We start from the raw sequence: 20,383 nt of genomic DNA, 5'->3' as shown, positions 1-20,383 counted from the left end.
TCTAGAAAGTTAAGGTAACATTACCTCCTGTTCACAGTTGTTTGTCCTCTAGGTTGCTGACAAAATTATAGCATGCACTTCACAAAACAAATGAACACAACTATACATTTACACTACTGATGAAATCTATGGTATAAACTTATTAAAGTGTCACTCTAAAGTTGAAAAAAAGCCACACATGACCACTAGATAGTAGTCAAGTTTGTCTTGGAAGCCACAACATTCATTTTCTAGTGAGAATATATTTACAGCATTTGGCAGACTCCCTTATCCAGTGCAACTTGCATTTATTTTATTTATACAACTGATCAGTTGAGGGCCTTGCTCACAAGCCCAGCAGTGGCAGCGTGGGATTTGAACTCGCCACCGTCTGATCAGTAATCCGACATCTTACCTACTGAGCTACCACTGTCATCATTTTTACCACCGTTTTAATCTCTGCCCGTCTCTTATAAAGTGAAAAAAATAAGAAGCAGTCCACATAGACAACTGCACAATTCCTGAGTAGGCCAGAATTAGCCTTAAAGGAAAACTCTGGGGACGGCACAGTGGTATAATAGTTCGCACTATTGCTTCACAGCAAGAAGGTTCTGGGTTTGAGCCCAGAAGCTGACGAGGGCCTTTCTGTGTGGAGTTTGCATGTTCTCCCCGTGTCGGTGTGGGTTTCCTCTGGGTGCTCCAGTTTCCCCCACAGTCCAAAGACATGCAGATTAGGTTAATTGGTGGCTCTAAATTGACCGTAGGTGTGAATGCTTGTGTGTCTCTATGCGTCAGCCCTGCGATGATCTGGTGACTTGTCCAGGGTGTACCCCGCTTCTTGTCTACAGTCAGCTGGGATAGGCTCCAACTTGCCCAGGATAAGCAGTTACGGTTAATGGATGGATAAAAAATGCTGGGATTTTATTTTTTCTTACGATCCCCTGCATGACCCCTGCTTCCCTGCAGCTGGTAACCTTTGGAAGTAATTTGCTCTATCCATGGCAATACTGAAAATGCACACCAGGCAGCTAGTTTGGGAGTGAGGTGCTGGTGTGTTCTGGCCACAAAGTGCACACAGCTCATCTGCAAGCTTGGTTGTTCAAAACAACTGCAATTTTATTATACCCCATCCCAAAGACCCTGAGAAAATTCTAGTGTACCCAAACTACCTCACACCCACCACTGAATACAAAGACCAGGATCTGTGTTAAGGGAAAACAGCACATGCTTGGGATAGTCTGTTAGGGCTAAGCACGGCCTTTTCGTACTTGCAGCCGAAACCTACCAAACATTATATATATATTTTTTTGAGGCACAGTTGTTGATGTGGTGTGAATGTGAGTGTGAATGGTTGTCTGTGTCTATGTGTCAGCCCTGTGATGACCTGGTGACTTGTCCAGGGTGTACCCCGCCTTTCGCCCGTAGTCAGCTGGGATAGGCTCCAGCTTGCCTGCGACCCTGTAGAACAGGATAAAGCGGCTACAGATAATGAGATGAGATGAGTTGTTGATGTCTCTTGCATGCAAATGCCTATTCTCTCATTTGGGGCAGGTACAGTGGATATAAACACATCCCATTTAGAATTGTGGTTTTTGTGATAAAGAATGAACAAAAAAAATTGTCAGATCCTTTTCCACCTTTAATGTGATATAGCAACCAACAAAATTCAAGTGAAAAACAAACAGAAATGGTTCAGGGGGAAAAAGAAAGTTAAAAAACCCTCATCATAACCTGTTTGCATTAGTTAAGGTGCACACCCCTTAATTAATACTTTATTAAAAGCATATTTTGCTCATAATACAGCATTCAGTCTTCTTGGATAAGAGTCTACTAATTAAGAGATCATGATTTGGTAAATTTATTCCACTCTTTGCAAAATGCTCCAGATCTTTAAAATTTGCAAGGGGATCTCCTGTGCACAGCCCTCTTCAAGTCATTCCACAGGTTTTTAATAGGATTTAGATCTGCTCTGTAAGTTCTTTGAGGACCATGGCCTCAGCAGTTGGATGATACCAAGATGATGTCAAGAAAATCCTACAGAAACTGCTGATCTTTATTTGGGCTTAATCAGAAATACATCACTAATGACAGATGTATGATAAAAATTTCTGAACATGAGTTTGGATGTGATTGATTAATTCTGAGGACAGTCACATGCCACATTATAAAAGTATGTGCACATTTATACAACCAGGCTATTGCAAGTTTTTTCTTTTTTTTCCCCTGAAACATTTTTTCCTACTGATTTTCCACTTGAATTTTATTGGTGGCTATATCACATTAAAGGTGGAAAAATATCTTATCAACCTGCAATTTTAACAGGGGTGTGTAGATGTTTTTATATCCGCTGTACATCGCCTTAGAAGTTTGCAACAATAGGCTTAAAGTTCTTTCTGTGGTCAGCTGAACTTAATTATTTGTACAGCTAACTGCACTTCAGCAAAGCAGCATCACTTTGATGGGAGAACTGATGGTGGTACGAGTCAGGCACCAAGGTACTGGCTTTTGATTCACTACTTCCTGCTTTCTCAGCTCTGTCTCCCTGTGAGCTTAAATATTCTTGCATCTTTGTCTTCAGCTTCTTTATCTTCAGGTGGACCCCACGGAATGCATGTCTGCCAAAAAACAATTGTCAAGTTCGGTCCCAGCCTTGGCTAGATCTTAAAGGAGATATCCAGAGCCATGGTCTCACTTTCATTTATAAAATGACACCTCAAGAATGGCACAGGAATAGTTTTAAGCGTTAACAATAAATCTAATATAGTAATTTTTATGATTAAAGTGATTTATATAGGTAGCGGTCTGAGTGAATGACCTTGACGTCCGTAACGTCACAACAGGAAGTCTATCGGTCTCATTGCCATTTTCACTATACTAAAACACTGAACTGACTGCAACGCCGATCCTCCATTTTGAGCTAATTTATTGCCATGCCACGTAGATGTGTTTTTGGCTGGTGCAGCAACACGACAGAAGGTGGATTTACGTTGTATTCATGGCCCAAGAATGTTCAAACTGCAAAGATTTGGACACGTTTTGCAAGAAGTTCATGGGCACATTGGGCACCTACGAAGTGATCTCTGCTCTGGACATTTTACTGAAGACTCGTACGAGACCTCTGATTTGTTGAGGAGCATTGGCTATAAGCCTGTATTGAAAGAGGGTGCAGTATCAATTAAAGAAAACTACAAGAAAAGGAAAGTCTCTCATCTCATTATCTCTAGCCGCTTTATCCTGTTCTACAGGGTCACATGCAAGCTGGAACCTATCCCAGCTGACTACGGGCGAAAGGCGGGGTACACCCTGGACAAGTCGCCAGGTCATCACAGGGCTGACACATAGACACAGACAACCATTCACACTCACATTCACACCTACGCTCAATTTAGAGTCACCAGTTAACCTAACCTGCATGCCTTTGGACTGTGGGGGAAACCGGAGCACCCGGAGGAAACCCACGTGGACACGGGGAGAACATGCAAACTCCGCACAGAAAGGCCCTCGCTGGCCACGGGGCTCGATCCCGGACCTTCTTGCTGTGAGGCGACAGTGCTAACCACTACACCACCGTGCCACCCAGAAAAGGAAAGTATTTATTTTATTTATTTTTTAAAAAGGAAAGTGAGTTCAGTTGCACCAGCCCTCCCGGAGTGAGCCGAGGGTTGTTGCTAAAACCCGGGATGAAACGGGACGTGACATATAGCCTGGGCAGTGACCTCCCTGCAGTTGTTGCTAAAACTGGTGCGATCCCGTTCCATCCCGGGTTTTAGCAATTGCCTGATCCCAGCAGTAATGGTGGACTACACAGTATGAAGAAAAGTGAATGAGTGGAGCAGCCATCTTATTTCTAAACTGGATATCCTCCTGGGAACCAAGAAAAATTGTGTCTCTCAATTTCTCTTTTGTTGTGATTTCCTTACTAGGAATTTCCCAGCAACCCTCTTAGTCACATGATATATCATTGGAAAGCCCAGGATGTACTCTTTACAAGACACCCAGATTCAAGTGAATAGCTTGAAAGAGTAAGAGGGTGTACACGTAAAACAAATGTCAACTACAGAGGACACAAGTCTATGGGTTGGTTCTCAGGAGGATACTGCTGCCATCTCTCCCTTATGTGGAAGAAGTGAATGAACGGAGAACTCAACAAACAATTGAAAGTCAGACTGTTTCAAAAACAATCGGCCTTCAAGAAGCGAGAACACAGACGGGTAAGCTCTGACTCTCATTTGGATAAAAAAAAACCCCACAACACGTTATTTACCTGCATTTAGATTAATACATATAACTTGTATTGTGTGTTTAAGTTAGCGGTATAAGATTATTTAATTTGCTTCAGAATGTGATTGTCTCAGTTCATCTGATTATTTAATGAGCCTTTTGTGTTTTATCAGTGAAAATGCATGCATGTACATGTATGTTGCATAAGTTATAACACCCATCCTGTTTTAATGAGAGTCAACCCACAATCAATGAAGTCAAATCAGTCTTAGTTGAGCGAGTCAGTAATGCTATTTCTTACTTTCACTGTAAATTTTTATTTATATGACTTTGGTCTATAGCTGTAAAAGGCCTCGGCCTTAAAACCGGTTCCCGCTGTGACGTCACATACTCAGGGCTGGCTGGCTCAGCGGGGCAGCGCCAATGACAACTTTGCAGTCGATTTTAACTCTCAAAAATATGTTTTTATTCCCATTTATGCAGCATACAAGAGTCAAGGATGGAGATACTATCCACTCAGAAATTTATTTAAAAATAAAAAGGTTCTGCGTATCTCCTTTAAGCTTGAACTGGCAGGATAACAACACCTGGAGTCTCTGTCAAATCCATGTGCCACAAGTGCGTCATAAAGTGCAGCCTTTACTACAGTTTTTCTTAGATTTTGCTGGAAAGCCAGATGCAATCTGACCTAACATGAAAAGCTCCTTAATGTTCATTGGGAAAACTGTAGCATTACTCCCGCTTTGAATTCACATTCTTGCTACAACAAACAAATCTAGCATTTTAAAGTCATGAATGATAATGTCCAAAACAGAACTTCCATGCTGAGTTGGACAGTTCTTAGTTTGTATGTTTAGTTAGACAAGTTTATTCAGTTTGCTACAAGTTACTTACCATCATACTAATTGACCATGCTAGTAGATGTAGTATGATGCTACTGACCTGTGTGTTGTGAAACTACACAACCAATCAGAGAATGCACACACACATTGGAGCAATGCATCATGAGGGCTTCTGCTGATTTGTCATCCCTGAATTGGAGATTTTAACTTGGTCAGCAAAATCAAGATGATCTAAAATGATTATTCCCTGCTATGATGACATTAGAAAGGTCACCTGATTGCCCTCCCCATCCAGCTGACTGCAGAGCCACCCTTTATCTAATGCTAAAACCAACAAAATGCTCAAAGAAGCTTTTATTAGACCATCTGCTTACCCAGCCACTGTAAGCTTCATGAAATTTAAAGATGTTCTAATATTAATTATTGCTGTTTACAGTTTCTATCCCAAATCTATCACCACACTGAACTCTGTTCTGAAGTCTCTCTCTCACACACACACACACACACACACACACACACACACACACACAATCAATAACGTCAATCTACCCACATTTTATGCAATTTTTATACTTATGGTTATTTATCTATTTATCCATTACCAAGTGCAATATCCTTCACAAGTGCTCAGATTCACTTTCCTCAAGTATAATTTTACGTGAATGTTTGTTTGTACATTTGTAAATCTTTTGTTTGTAAATTTGTCTATCTTTGTAAATTTTTAACCCTTATGTCTGTACATCTTTTCTCATCTCATCTCATTATCTCTAGCCGCTTTATCCTTCTACAGGGTCGCAGGCAAACTGGATCCTATCCCAGCTGACTACGGGCGAAAGGTGGGGTACACCCTGGACAAGTCGCCAGGTCATCACAGGGCTGACACATAGACACAGACAACCATTCACACTCACATTCACACCTACGCTCAATTTAGAGTCACCAGTTAACCTAACCTGCATGTCTTTGGACTGTGGGGGAAGCCGGAGCACCCGGAGGAAACCCACGCGCACACGGGGAGAACATGCAAACTCCACACAGAAAGGCCCTCGCCGGCCCCGGGGCTTGAACCCAGGACCTTCTTGCTGTGAGGCGACAGCGCTAACCACTACACCACTGTGCCGCCCCCTGTACATCTTTTATGTTTGTAAATCTTGAATCTTTTATGGAAATATCTGAGGACTGTTTTGCAACACAGTGCACTGAATTTTGTTGTGTATCTTACACAATGACAATAAAGCAACCTTGAATCTTAAACTATGCTACTTCTAAGTATTGTTACCTGCATACTTTATTTAAACTATGGTTCTCTCCATTGACAGAAATAATCAGCATACCAGAGGCACCATGATGAATAGAGCAGTTAATGAAAGTGCAGTGCAATGTCAGTCCAATGTTCATTGTATATTAAGTTAACCCTTTGGTGCTGGACCCTTTAAATATCGTTCATCCAGGAATGATGATGTAACAGTTGCTATGACAAAATAAAAATACATTTTAAAAAATTGTCTTACAATACTTATTTAAAATGGTATATAGCATGATGGGTATCCTGAAGCCCAACCTCAAGCTATTTTTGTTTGAATAGGCATTGGTGAAAATGGGGGAATTTTAGGCAGGCACCAAAAGGTTAATAAATCACTTGATTCATCTATTCATAAATGAAAATACTTACACAGCTTTTCTGGATTCTTTGACCACTGGCATCAGCCTTACAAGACATTCCTCTGATTGGTCATAAGTCCTCAAATCAAACTCCTCATGTTCCTGTCTTGACCTCAGCAACACAAACACCAATGCAGACCACTGAAGAGTCGAGAATTTGTTTCCTCGGAGACAATGGTAACTTCCAGGTTTCAGGTAAGTTTTGACTTCTTGCACTACAGATGGATCATTCAGTTCATTCAGACAGTGGAACAGATTGATGGATTTCTCTGGACAGGTGTTCTTCTGGATCTTAGCCTTGATGTATGCAACAATGTCCTCTTTGCTATGAGTGCTGCTTCCTGTCTGGGGCAATAGGCTTTGTAAGAGAGTCTGATTGGACTCCAGTGAGAGACCCAGAAGGAAGCGAAGGAAAAGGTCCAGTTTTCCATTCTCAGTCTCAAAGGCCTTGTCCACTGCACTCTTCAGGAAATCATCCATGCTTGTGTGGTTGAAAAGATCAGATAGATCAGTGGTTTGTTGTTCTGTTCCAATTCTGTTGATAAAGTGGAGAAATGCATATAATGCAGCCAGAAACTCCTGAACACTCAGATGTACAAAGCTGAACACCTTCCCCAGGTAAAGCCTAAACTCCTCCCTGAAGATTTGGGTGCATATGCCTGAGTAGACGGTTGCTTCTCTGACATCAATTCCACACTCTCTCAGGTCTTCTTCATAGAAAATCAGGTTTCCCTTCTCTAGCTGTTGGAAAGCCAGTTTCCCCAGTGCCAGGATACTCTCTCTGGTCTGCTGAGGATCAGGCTCACAAGTGCCATGGTACTTTTGGTCCTTGTGTTTGATCTGAAAGATTAGGAAGTGTGTGTACAGTTGAGTCAGAGTCTTGGGGATCTCTCTACTCTCTGCTTCACCCAACATTCTCTCGAGAACAGTGGCTGAGATCCAGCAGAAGACTGGGATGTGGCACATGATGTAGAGGCTTTTGGAAGACTTGATGTGTGTGATGATTTTATTGGCCAGGCTCTGATGACTGATCCTCCTCCTGAAGTACTCCTCTTTCTGAGGCTCACTGAACCCTCGTACCTCTGTTACCTGGCCTACACACTCAGGGGGGATCTGATTGGCTGCTCCTGGTCGAGAGGTTATCCAGAGGAAAGCAGAGGGAAGCAGATTCCCCTTGATGAGATTTGTCAGCAGCACGTCCACTGAGGCCGACTCTGTCACATGACATAAGCTCTCATTGTTCTGGAAGTTTAGAGGAAGTCGGCATTCATCCAGACCATCAAAGACAAACACAACTTTATAGGCCTCACAGTTTATTGACTGTAATTCTTTTATTTCTGGGAAAAACTGATGAAGGAGCTTCATCAAACTGAGATTCTGCAGCTTCATCAGATTCAGCTCTCTAAAGGGAAGTGGAAACATGAAAGTGATGTCCTGATTTGCTTTTGCTTCAGCCCAGTCTAAAATTAACTTCTGCACGGAGACTGTTTTTCCAATTCCAGCAACTCCTTTCGTCAGCACAGTTCTGATGGACTTGTCTCTGAAGAGATCATTGCATTTTATGGGTTTCTCCTGTGTTCCTGGTCTCCTGGAGGCTGCCTCAATCTGTCTGACCTCATGTTCATTATTGAGGTCTCCATTCCAGCCTTCGGTGACATAGGGCTCTGTGTAGATCTCATTCAGCAGCGCTTGGGTTCCATGCTGTGAGGTTTCACAAATTCTTTTGTATTTGTCTCTCATTTTGGATTTATGCTTTCCTTGATAAATAGAGACCAGTTCTAATAAAAATAAGAAAATTATTGTAAATACAAGTATTTTACAGTCTGAACAAAGTTCATAAAGATGTTTTAGTATTATTGAGTACATTCTTAATTCATTTCTAATATTCAGCAATGTGAACAAAAAGGTTTTGAAAGTGTTTGATGATCTTTACTTTCTTTTTCCCCACAGTTTGTTCCCTTTTCCTTTGCTTATTTTACAACATACTATGTTTTCTTTTTTATTTTATATCTGATTGCTTTTGACTGCATTTTTGGTGTTTTTTTTTTTTTTTGGTCCGACTTCACTTTTAAAAGTATAATTTTTCCCAATTTTTTAACTTCTCCTATCAGCCTGATGACATGTCAGGTTATATGTTAGAGTGAATCTCTACAAAGTTAAACTTATTAAACAAGCATGTGGCAGCATGACATGATCAAATGTGAAATAAATACCCCTAATAAATAACTGAATTACAGTGGTGCTTGAAAGTTTGTGAACCCTTTAGAATTTTCTATATTTCTGCAAAAATATGACCTAAAACATCATCAGATTTTCACACAAGTCCTAAAAGTAGATAAAGAGAACCCAGTTAAACAAATGAGACAAAAATATTATACTTGGTCATTTATTTATTGAGGAAAATGATCCAATATTACATATCTGTGCATGGCAAAAGTATGTGAACCTTTGCTTTCAATATCTGGTGTGACCCCCTTGTGCAGCAATAACTGCAACTAAACATTTCCGGTAACTGTTGATCAGTCCTGCACACCGGCTTGGAGGAATTTTAGCCCGTTCCTCCGTACAGAACAGCTTCAACTCTGGGATGTTGGTGGGTTTCCTCACATGAACTGCTCGCTTCAGGTCCTTCCACAACATTTTGATTGGATTAAGGTCAGGACTTTGACTTGGCCATTCCAAAACATTAACTTTATCCTTCTTTAACCATTCTTTGGTAGAACGACTTGTGTGCTTAGGGTCGTTGTCTTGCTGCATGACCCACCTTCTCTTGAGATTCAGTTCATGGACAGATGTCCTGACATTTTCCTTTAGAATTTGCTGGTATAATTCAGAATTCATTGCTCCATCAATGATGGCAAGCCGTCCTGGGCCAGATGCAGCAAAACAGGCCCAAACCATGATACTACCACCACCATGTTTCACAGATGGGATAAGGTTCTTATGCTGGAATGCAGTGTTTTCCTTTCTCCAAACTTAACGCTTTTCATTTAAACCAAAATGTTCTATTTTGGTCTCATCCATCCACAAAACATTTTTCCAATAGCCTTCTGGCTTGTCCATATGATCTTTAGCAAACTACAGACAAGTAGCAAGTTTTTTGGAGAGCAGTGGGTTTCTCCTTGCAACCCTGCCATGCACACCATTGTTGTTCAGTGTTCTCCTGATGGTGGACTCATGAACATTAGCCAATGTGAGAGAGGCCTTCAGTTGCTTAGAAGTTACCCTGGGGTCCTTTGTGACCTCGCCGACTATTACACGCCTTGCTCTTGGAGTGATCTTTGTTGGTCGACCACTCCTGGGGAGGGTAACAATGGTCTTGAATTTCCTCCATTTGTACACAGTCTGTCTGACTGTGGATTGGTGGAGTCCAAACTCTTTAGAGATGGTTTTGTAAACTTTTCCAGCCTGATGAGCATCAACAACGCTTTTTCTGAGGTCCTCAGAAATCTCCTTTGTTCGTGCCATGATACACTTCCACAAACATGTGTTGTGAAGCTCAGACCTTGATAGATCCCTGTTCTTTAAATAAAACAGGGTGCCCACTCACACCTGATTGTCATCCCATTGATTGAAAACACCTGACTCTAATTTCACCTTCAAATTAACTGCTAATCCTAGAGGTTCACATACTTTTGCCACTCACAGATATGTAATATTGGATCATTTTCCTTAATAAGTAAATGACCAAGTATAATATTTTTGTCTCATTTGTTTAACTGGGTTCTCTTTATCTACTTTTAGGACTTGTGTGAAAATCTGATGATGTTTTGGGTCATATTTATGCAGAAATATAGAAAATTCTAAAGGGTTCACAAACTTTCAAGCACCACTGTATGCTTTAGAGTTTATTCACAATAGGCACAATGGCATGTTGGGGGTATTGCAGTGTATATGCTATAAGAAGGAAAATTGTATTATGAACTCATTGTACAAATGTCTCTAGTAACGTTTCATTCACCATGCTTGAACAACAAAAGGAAACAAAAATATTAAATGCCTTATTTCTTGAAGATCAGATTTCTGGACATATATCTGTTAATTCTAATGGATTCAAGCAGGATAAACAAACTCTGTCTAAATCACAGAGATGGCCATCTCTTCAATGTCTTCATGATGTACACAATTGTCATAGTAAAATTCCTAAAAATTTCATGCAAACAGCAAGCACTTCCTGGAGTATCTTTATACTGTTGTCAGGACTAAATTACCTATCAGCTCCTGCACATCACATCACCTGCATCATGGTAATGTCTAACTGGTATATTCTGTCTTTGGTCGCACTATTTGCCTTGTGATTATCACTTTCACTTCATGTTCTTGTGTTTTCATGCTTGCATAGTTCTTATTTTTCTCATTAATGTTCTAAGTGTGGGGCGGCACGGTGGTGTAGTGGTTAGCGCTGTCGCCTCACAGCAAGAAGGTCCTGGGTTCGAGCCCCGGGGCCGGCGAGGGCCTTTCTGTGCGGAGTTTGCATGTTCTCCCCGTGTCCGCGTGGGTTTCCTCCGGGTGCTCCGGTTTCCCCCACAGTCCAAAGACATGCAGGTTAGGTTAACTGGTGACTCTAAATTGAGCGTAGGTGTGAGTGTGAGTGTGAATGGTTGTCTGTGTCTATGTGTCAGCCCTGTGATGACCTGGCGACTTGTCCAGGGTGAACCCCGCCTTTCGCCCGTAGTCAGCTGGGATAGGATCCAGCTTGCCTGCGACCCTGTAGAAGGATAAAGCGGCTAGAGATAATGAGATGAGATGTTCTAAGTGTTTGTTTTTGTGTTACACCAATTAAACCAAATCTACACTTGCATCTACCTACACCAAGTCCTGACAACTGCAGCAAAATGCCAAAACCACTTTTCCTACAGAATATAGGCCAGTATTTAAACAGATACCAATTCAGTTATATATACACACTGTATATAACAGTAAGTTATTTTGACTGCTTATTTTATAGAAATTAAAATACAGCATGATCTTTCCAGATAAGTGCATGCATAGTCTGTAAAAAAAATTTGACAAAATGGACTTGGACTAAAATCCCAGAGACACTCCAATAATAATTACATTACCCAGCCCATGTGAAATGAATCCTGTATCAATAGAGCTTTAGAAAGCTATTTTTGAGAATTACATTTTCAAAAAAAAAAATCTCTGGATTGTGAGCATTAGTTTTGCTGAATATAAGCTATTTTATTTCTAGTCAAATATAAGATGATGATTCAGTCATACACTGTGACCAACTGTGAAGTGTCTTTGACTGTGACATGGATGTTGATGCCAGATAGGCTGGTTTGAGGGGGATTGTCACAGGCACACCTGTTAACTGAAAAGCATTCAAAGTGACCAACTCATGAAGCTGTTTAAGATAATGCCAATAGTGTGCAAAGTGTCATCAAGGTAAATACTGGATACACAGAAGAATCTAAAATATCAAACATTATTTTGTTTTTGTAATGCTTTTTTTGTTTACCACATAATTCCAGATATGTTCCAAATGTTATTTCATAGTTATGATATTTTCAGTATTGTTCTACAATGTAGAAAATAGTCAAAATTCAGAAAAACCTATGAATGAGTAGGTGCGTCCAAACTATTGACTGGTATGTCAGCCTCCTCTAACTTTTAGAGGACGAGGGATCACAGTTATGTATAATGGTAAACTAGTCATCACACAAAAACCTGGACATAAATTCAATACTTTTGAAGTTCTTTATACTAACAGAACATATGTAGCCACAAAAAGTAATTATCCCAATTAATTCCATGAATGTTTATTTACAGACTCCTGGAGCTATGTTCTCATTTTCATAGACTTCAAACAAGTGTATGAGCATAAACAGAGAGTCCTTATGCAAAGTTTTAGAATACTTCCGAATACCACCAAAATTAACAAGACTAATCCAAATGTGCTACAAAAATACCAGATGCTGTGTTAAGCCCTATTCGCATGGGATTAGTATTACCTGTGAACCTCTGGCGATTTGTAATAATTGCAGAGAATGTCTGAGATGTTGGTCCCGTGCGAATGCGCCATGTCTGTAATTTGTAAAGTAATAATTCCGCCACAAATTACCTACTATATTTTGTCAAACACAGACGTCCAGTGACAATACTTGTCCCATGCGAATACGCATGTCCGTGTTTTTATATCTTTTCCGGTTACTGTGAGTAGGCTAATGGAGGCTACGGTTGAAATTTTCATGAGTACTGTTTTAGGGGCAAGTGGTAGTCGTGCCCCATACCACACTACATGGAATCCGCTTCCCAAAAACAGCAAGGAATCCAAGAGGAGAGCTCGGAGATTTTTGACCTGGATGACTTGTGTGGCTGCTTTCGGTAAGGAACATTTTTAATATTTCATAGCTATAGATAAGCCATATCCTCCATGGACTAGGGATGGCGAAAACTAAAAAAAATCTTGACCGACCACCGAGCCTCATTAGCTGGTTAAAGTCGGTTAACCTATGAGTTTAAACAGGGATGCAAACAGCGCACATTTTTCACGGCTCGTGCAGATCCGATTTTTTTTTTTTTTGGGGGGGGGGCGTTGGAGTGTCTGAATAATTTCATCAGAGTAAATTCTGTATTAAAATTACTACATAAGCAAATGCCGTTACAGTCCATGAAAAAGCCGTGAAAAAGTCGGCATCTGCGCCTTTAGTTTGTGTGGAGAGATATGATCTGCAGTAACATGCATTGTTGGCTACAGACCGAAACATACTTTCAGAATGCACTGGCCAAGGCAGGACTAAACTCGATGTGCCTTCTAATAAAAAAAAAACAAAAACAGAATAGTAATTTGTAAGCTAAAAAGCCTGTGTCTACACTTTTTTCTTTCGCCGAGTGGCAGCGGGAGGGCGGGACATGACTGAATGGGTGTTTCTGATTTGTCAGCTGTCTTTAACTGGGGCGGGAGGGCGGGACATGACTGAATGGATGTTTCTGAAGTACAGGATGTTACGACATATCCGGTCGTGATGTCTGTAAATTGAGTAAATTACGGACTTTGCTTATCCCGTGCGAATGCAAGGGATTTAACACAGAGGTTGGGTGGGAATTTACAAATTACTATAGGTTCACAGGTAATACTAATCCCGTGCAAATAGTGCTTTAGACTTGGAGGCGAGGCAACTGAACCATTTGAAGTTGAAGGTGGTCTCAAAGAGGGGTGCCCACTCTCAACTTTCCTTTTCAGCCTGGTCCTAGAATGGGTCATGAGACAAACACCTCGGGCATTGGTGGGTTACACCAATCCACATTGGAATGGCAGCATGTGACAGATTAAAACATGTGGATGATGTGGATATATGTTCAACAAGAATTTATGCATTGGAACCAACACTGAATGCATTTAAAGAAGCTGGAAGAAAGGTTGGGTTGGAAATTAATGAAAGTAAGATGAAAATAATGAAAGCCGCAAGAATGGGTGGGGAAGGTTACACCAATATCAGTAACCTTGTATTAGAAAAGGTCACCAGCTTCAAATACCTGGGGTCAACTGTAACATCTGACAACAACATTGCTGAAGAGGTAAAAATCCGAATAGAAACGGGGTCTTTATGTGCATGGACAATGAAATCAATCCTTAATGCAAGAAATACCAGCAGAAAAACCAAACTCCAGATATACACAACCATCATCTGACCAACTGTTATACATGGAGCAGAGACAGGGGCCCTTACAAAACAATTAGAACAAAAACTACTGGTCTTTGAAAACAGTATTCTAAGGTGAATCTATGGTCCAGTCATCAACGACAGCACTGGAGAGAGGAGAAGATGACATAACCAAGCGCTACGGGACCTATCACGACTCCCACCTACCAACATAGTACATGCCATGAGGCTAAGATGGGCAGGGCACATAGCCCGAATGGGAGAAACAAGATCTGTCAAACAAATCACCAAAAGGAACTCCTGTCGGTATCAGACCCCCAGGGAGACCAAGGATGAGGTGGAGTGACAACTTAAGAAAAGATGTGACATCTTTAGGAGAAGAGGACCCTAATAGCTGGTGGACCATAGTGAAGGATCGCAATGTCTGGCAAGGACTTGTGAAGGTGGCTAAGGATCAACTGGGCCCGTTGCCAGCAAAGAGAGTGAGTGAATGAGTGAGTGGAGCTACACTACCGTTCAAAAGTTTGGGGTCACTTTGAAATGTCCTTATTTTTGAAAGAAAAGCACTGTTCTTTTCAATGAAGATCACTTTAAACTAATCAGAAATCCACTCTATACATTGCTAATGTGGTAAATGACTATTCTAGCTGCAAATGTCTGGTTTTTGGTGCAATATCTCCATAAGTGTATAGAGGCCTATTTCCAGCAACTATCACTCCAGTGTTCTAATGGTACAATGTGTTTGCTCATTGCCTCAGAAGGCTAATGGATGACTGGAAAACCCTTGTACAATCATGTTAGCACAGCTGAAAACAGTTTAGCTCTTTAGAGAAGCTATAAAACTGACCTTCCTTTGAGCAGATTGAGTTTCTGGAGCATCACATTTGTGGGGTCGATTAAATGCTCAAAATGGCCAGAAAAATGTCTTGACTAGATTTTCTATTCATTTTACAACTTATGGTGGTAAATAAAAGTGTGACTTTTCATGGAAAATGCAAAATTGTCTGGGTGACCCCAAACTTTTGAATGGTAGTGTACCTAAAATCCTTTCAACGAGCAGTTATCATCTTATTCTTTTGGCTGCTCCCGATTAGGGGTCACCACAGTGGATCTTTCATCTCCATTGCTCCCTGTCTTCCGCATCCTTCTCTACCACACCTGCCACTTTCATGTCCTCTCTCACCACATCCATGTATCTCCTCTTTGGCCTTCCTCATTTTCGTGTGCCTGGCAGCTCCATCCTCAACATTCTCCTTCCAACATGCTCTGCATCTCTTCTCAGAATGTGCCCATACCATCTCAGTCTCATCTCTCTTAGCTTAATTTCCAAGCTCTCCACATGTGCTGTCCCTCTGATGTGCTTGTTCCTTATCCTGTCCAACCTTGTCACTCCCATCACAAACCTTAACACCCTCAACTCCGCCACCTCCAACTTTGCCTCCTGTCTCTTTGTTAAGGGTATTGTCTCCAATCCATACATCATAGCTGGTCTCACTACTGTCTTATACATCTTACCTTTCACTTTTGCTGGGACTTTCTGATCACAAATGACTCCTGAAATCCTTCTCCAACTGCTCCACCCTGCCTGCACTCTCTTTCTCACCTCATTATCGCAGCCCCCATTTTCATGCACAGTTGACCCCAGGTACTTGAATTCACCAACTTTCTTTACGTCTGCTCCTTGTATCTTCACTACACTCTCATCCCCATTCTCATTGATGCACATGTATTCTGTTTTGCTACTGTTCAGCTTCATTCCTCTTCATTCCAATGCATACCTCCATCTCTCCAAACCCAACTCAACCTCCTTTCTGCTTTCACCACATATCACAATATCATCCGGGAACATCATGTTCCATGGTGACTTTTGCCTCACTTCATCCGTCAAGCTATTCATCACTATGGCAAAAAAGAAAGGACTCAAAGCAGATCCTTGATGGAGTCCCACCTTCACCTTGAACCATTCAGTCATTCCAACTGCACACCTCACTGCTGTTTCACTGTTCTCATACATGTCTTGCATCACTCTAAGGCTACGTTCACACTGCAGGCTGAAGTGACTCAAATCCGATCTTTTCGCCCATATGTGACCTGTATCCGATCTTTTATTGACAATATGAACGACACAGATCCGATTTTTTCAAATCCGTCCCAGGCCGTTTGGATATGTGGTCCTAATTCCGATCCCTATCCGCTCTTTTCATATGCGACTTCAGTCTGAACCGCCAGGTCGCATTCATCCGACTTACACGTCATCAACAAGCCACAAACGTCACTATTCTGCGCTGAAGTAGGCGACGGGTTTCTCAAAAAAAGTTACAACAACATGGCACATAATCACGGGCGCAGATAGAGGGTGGGACTCGTCCCAGCCAGATTTAAATTCACCTCGTTCGGTCCCCCCCACTTATAGGGAGGAAAAAACGTCTATGCTGTCTTTCTTTGTATAAGGCAAACCTCACGGAAAAATCAAAAGACTAATTACCATTCGGTTTATTGAGGTGCACAGCAGTGTATACATATGGCCCTTTTCCACTACCCTTTTTCAGCTCACTTCAGCTCGCTTCAGCTCACTTCAGCCCGACACGGCTCGCGTTTCGACTACCAAAAACCAGCACGACTCAGCTCGTTTCAGCCCTGCTTAGCCCCTAAAACTCACACCGTTTTGGAGTGGGGCTGAAGCGAGCCAAACCGAGCCGACTGAGGTTGGGGGCGTGAGCAGACACTCCCCTGTGCACTGATTGGTGAGGAGGAGTGTCCTCACATGCCCACACACGCCCCGCGAGCGCGCTGGGATCTGTAAACACTGCAAACCCGGAAGGAGAATAATTATGAATTACGAGAATTTCTGAAGCCTTATGCGCCTCGCCTCATCTATACGCTCTTGCCAGTATCTGTCCGCGTTGTCGGTGACAACAAGCCACAGCACCAAGACCAGCAACACTAACGACTCCATGTCCTCCATGTTTATTGTTTACTATTCGGGTCGTGAGACTACCGCTTAAAAGCTCACTGAATCAGTGACATACAGAGCATCGTGGACGAGTTCGCGGAGCGCAAGGCTCGCCGTATGCCCTTCAAATAATGCGCGCAGTAGGCTATTGATGTTTTATTATGAGCCATGTGCAGTATGTCGCCGAATGTTTTTTTTGTTTCTGAGTTACATGTTCGTTTGAAGGACTTAATGTACAAAATAACATAGTTGCACCCCGGAGTGTTGAAATTGGTAAACACAGTGCATTCAGTGAGGTTTGCACCGCCCTCCTTTTATTTCTGACTCTTCCTGTCACCGTTGCAACCTCTGAGCACTCATTCGTATGCCCTTCAAATAATGTGCGCAGTATAGGCTATTGTTTTATTATGAGCCATGTACAGTATCCTAATGTTTTTTGTTTCTGAGTTACATGTTCGTTTGAAGGACTTGATGTACTAAATAACATAGTTGCACCCGGTAGTGTTGAAATTGGTAAACACCGCAGTTGCGGACATTTTGTAGCCTAAAATGATGTTATGATAAGCTTTAATAAAGGGCCCGGTCATTTGCCCCGCCCCCGGCCCGGCTCTGACTTGTTCCGCCACTGTCACTGATGTCACTGTTTGCGCTGCTTAACGACATCACATGACGTCCACCCACTTTCGCTAACTCCACCCAATGTGTCCACCCACTTCCAGCCAGCACGGTTCAGCGCGGTTGTAGTCGAAATGCAACTCCAACAGCCCCGCTCAGCTCGACTCAGCTCGACTCGGCACGGCACGGCTCAGCCGCATTTGTAGTGGAAAAGCGGCAATAGTTGCAACAACTCACATAAAACAAAGACTGATATTTGGTTGGTTGAGCTGCGCAGACTGCACAGGTTGCGAGCTTGAGCTTGGTTGCTATGGTTACTAACAACAAGTTTGACAGGCATATCGGGGTTGGGGTTGGTTTGCTGGCAGCTTTGTCCCCCCCAGTTTTTTGTCCCTCACAGTTCAAAAAACGTATCTGCACCCCTGCGCATGACATCAATTTGAGGGACGCTTCGGGCTGTGAAGGTTCTGAATCTTCTCAATGGAAGGACGCAGAGGTTAGGGAGCTGATTTCCATTTGGGGGGATGCAGCTATTCAAGCTAGATTGGATGGGTCATACTGCAACCGGGAGGTTTTACTTCCGTAAACACTGGCCATGCTCACTGCGTGTGACGTCGTCGTATCCTGCAATGCGCATGCGGAACACTTTTAGGTCGCTTTTCATTCATACTGAGGATCACATACAAGTCGCATATATTTGTTAATGTGAACGACCTCACAAAAAAATCGGATTTCACAAAAAAATCGGAATTGAGCATTAAGCCTTGCAGTGTGAACGTAGCGTAATATACTTCTCAATCACTCCACACTTTCTCATACAATACCATAACTCATCTCTCGGCATTCTATCGTATGCCTTCTCCAGGTCTACAAACACACAATGTAGCTTTCTCTGGCCTTTGCTGTACTTTTCCATTAACATTCTTAAAGCAAAAATTGCATATGATGTGCTCTTCCTTGGCATAAACCCGTACTGCTGTTCAAAGATTGCTACCCATCTTCTCAATCTCACCTCCAATACCCTTTCCCATAACTTCATGATGTGGCTCATCAATTTTATCCCTCTGTAATTACTGCAGCTCTGTACATCTCCCTTATTCTTATATATTGGAACTAGCACACTCTCCATTCATCTGGCATTTTCTCGTTCTCTAGGATCTTATTAAACAATCTTGTTAGGAACTCCACAGCCATCTCACCCAAACATCTCCAAGCCTCAATCGGGATACCATCTGGTCTGACTGCTTTCCCAGTCTTCATTCTTTTCATGGCTGCCCTCACCTCATCCTTACTAACCAACTCTACTTCCTGATTTACTGTCTCCAACGAATCTGACCTTTTCTCTCTTGAATTCTCCTCATTTAATAAATGCTCAAAGTACTCTTTCCACCTTCTTAATACACTCTGTCAGCACATTTCCATTTACATCTTTCATCACTCTTACCTGCTGTACATCCCTCGCTTCCCTGTTTCTCTGCCTAGCTAGTCTGTACAGGTCTTTCTCGCCTTCTTTGGTTTCCAGTCTTTCATACAACTCCTGGTATGCATCTGCTTTCATCTTTGCTATTGCTGTATTTGCCTTCTGTCTCGTCTCTCTGTATAACCACCTGCTTTCCTCATCTCTCTGATCGTCCCAGTTCTTCTTTGCTAGCCTCTTTTATAATTTCCTGCACTTCTTTGTTCCACCACCATGTCTCCTTGTCTTCCTTCCTCCTTCCTGATGCCCACCCTAGCACCTTCCTTGCTGCCTCTCTTACTAGTATAGCAGTAGTATCCCTGGATTCTTTAAACTAGCAGTTATCAAATCCCTAATTAAAAACCTGACCTTGACCCCTGTCAGCTGACCAACTATTGGCCAATATCAAACCTCCTCTTTATTTCCAAGATCTTAGAAAAGGCTGTAGCACAGCAGTTATGCTCAAGTTTATGTAGTCCATGATGCAGCCTCACAAGCTGCATCACGGACTTCATAAACTTGTGTGAAGAACACTGTGCCCACTAAAACAGTACAGTGCTTCTCAAACAACAAACCCTGAGTCATTCCTGAACTGAAGGCTCTCCTGAATGAGAAGAAGAGAGTATTCAGATCAGGAAACAGAGAGGAATTGAGGAGGGTACAGAAGGAGCTGAGAAGAAAGCTCAGGGAAGGCAAAGACTGCTACAGGAGGAGGATGGAGGATCAGCTGCAGCAGAGCAACGTGAGTGGAGTCTGGAGGGGCCTTAAAACCATCTCAGGGCTTAAGGAGTCCAATAGACAGCTTGGAGGAGAGTTGCAATGGGCAAATGACCTGAACAACTTCTTTCACAGATTTGATCAGGCAGCGGCCCTCCCCCCAGATCAGCCCAATGTTACTGCTACGGTCTCTTCCTGGTCATTGTCACCCAGCTCACAGACCTCCTTCTCACCCTCTCAGCAACCCTCAACCATCATACCTCCAGCTCAGTGCTTCATACCTCGGTGCGTAACACCGAGCACTCAGCTGTGCTCTTTGTCCTTCGAC

The 20,383-nt window shown here is 42.3% G+C and overlaps 1 protein-coding gene across 1 annotated transcript in view; it reads right to left on the bottom strand.

Annotated features, from left to right (window-relative positions):
* LOC132885517 (NLR family CARD domain-containing protein 3-like) overlaps nucleotides 1-20,383 on the bottom strand; it is an 89,654-nt gene that overhangs the window by 31,880 nt on the left and 37,391 nt on the right. The window contains exon 7 of the mRNA XM_060920237.1: nucleotides 6,715-8,482. Within this exon, the coding sequence (XP_060776220.1) occupies nucleotides 6,715-8,482 (1,768 nt within the window). The remainder of the gene's footprint in view (nucleotides 1-6,714; nucleotides 8,483-20,383) is intronic.

This window comes from Neoarius graeffei, chromosome 4 (genome assembly GCF_027579695.1).
Source record: "Neoarius graeffei isolate fNeoGra1 chromosome 4, fNeoGra1.pri, whole genome shotgun sequence".
Classification (NCBI taxonomy): Eukaryota; Metazoa; Chordata; class Actinopteri; order Siluriformes; family Ariidae; genus Neoarius; species Neoarius graeffei.
Note: the sequence above shows the minus strand (reverse complement) of the source record. Positions and strands in the feature narration are given on the sequence as shown.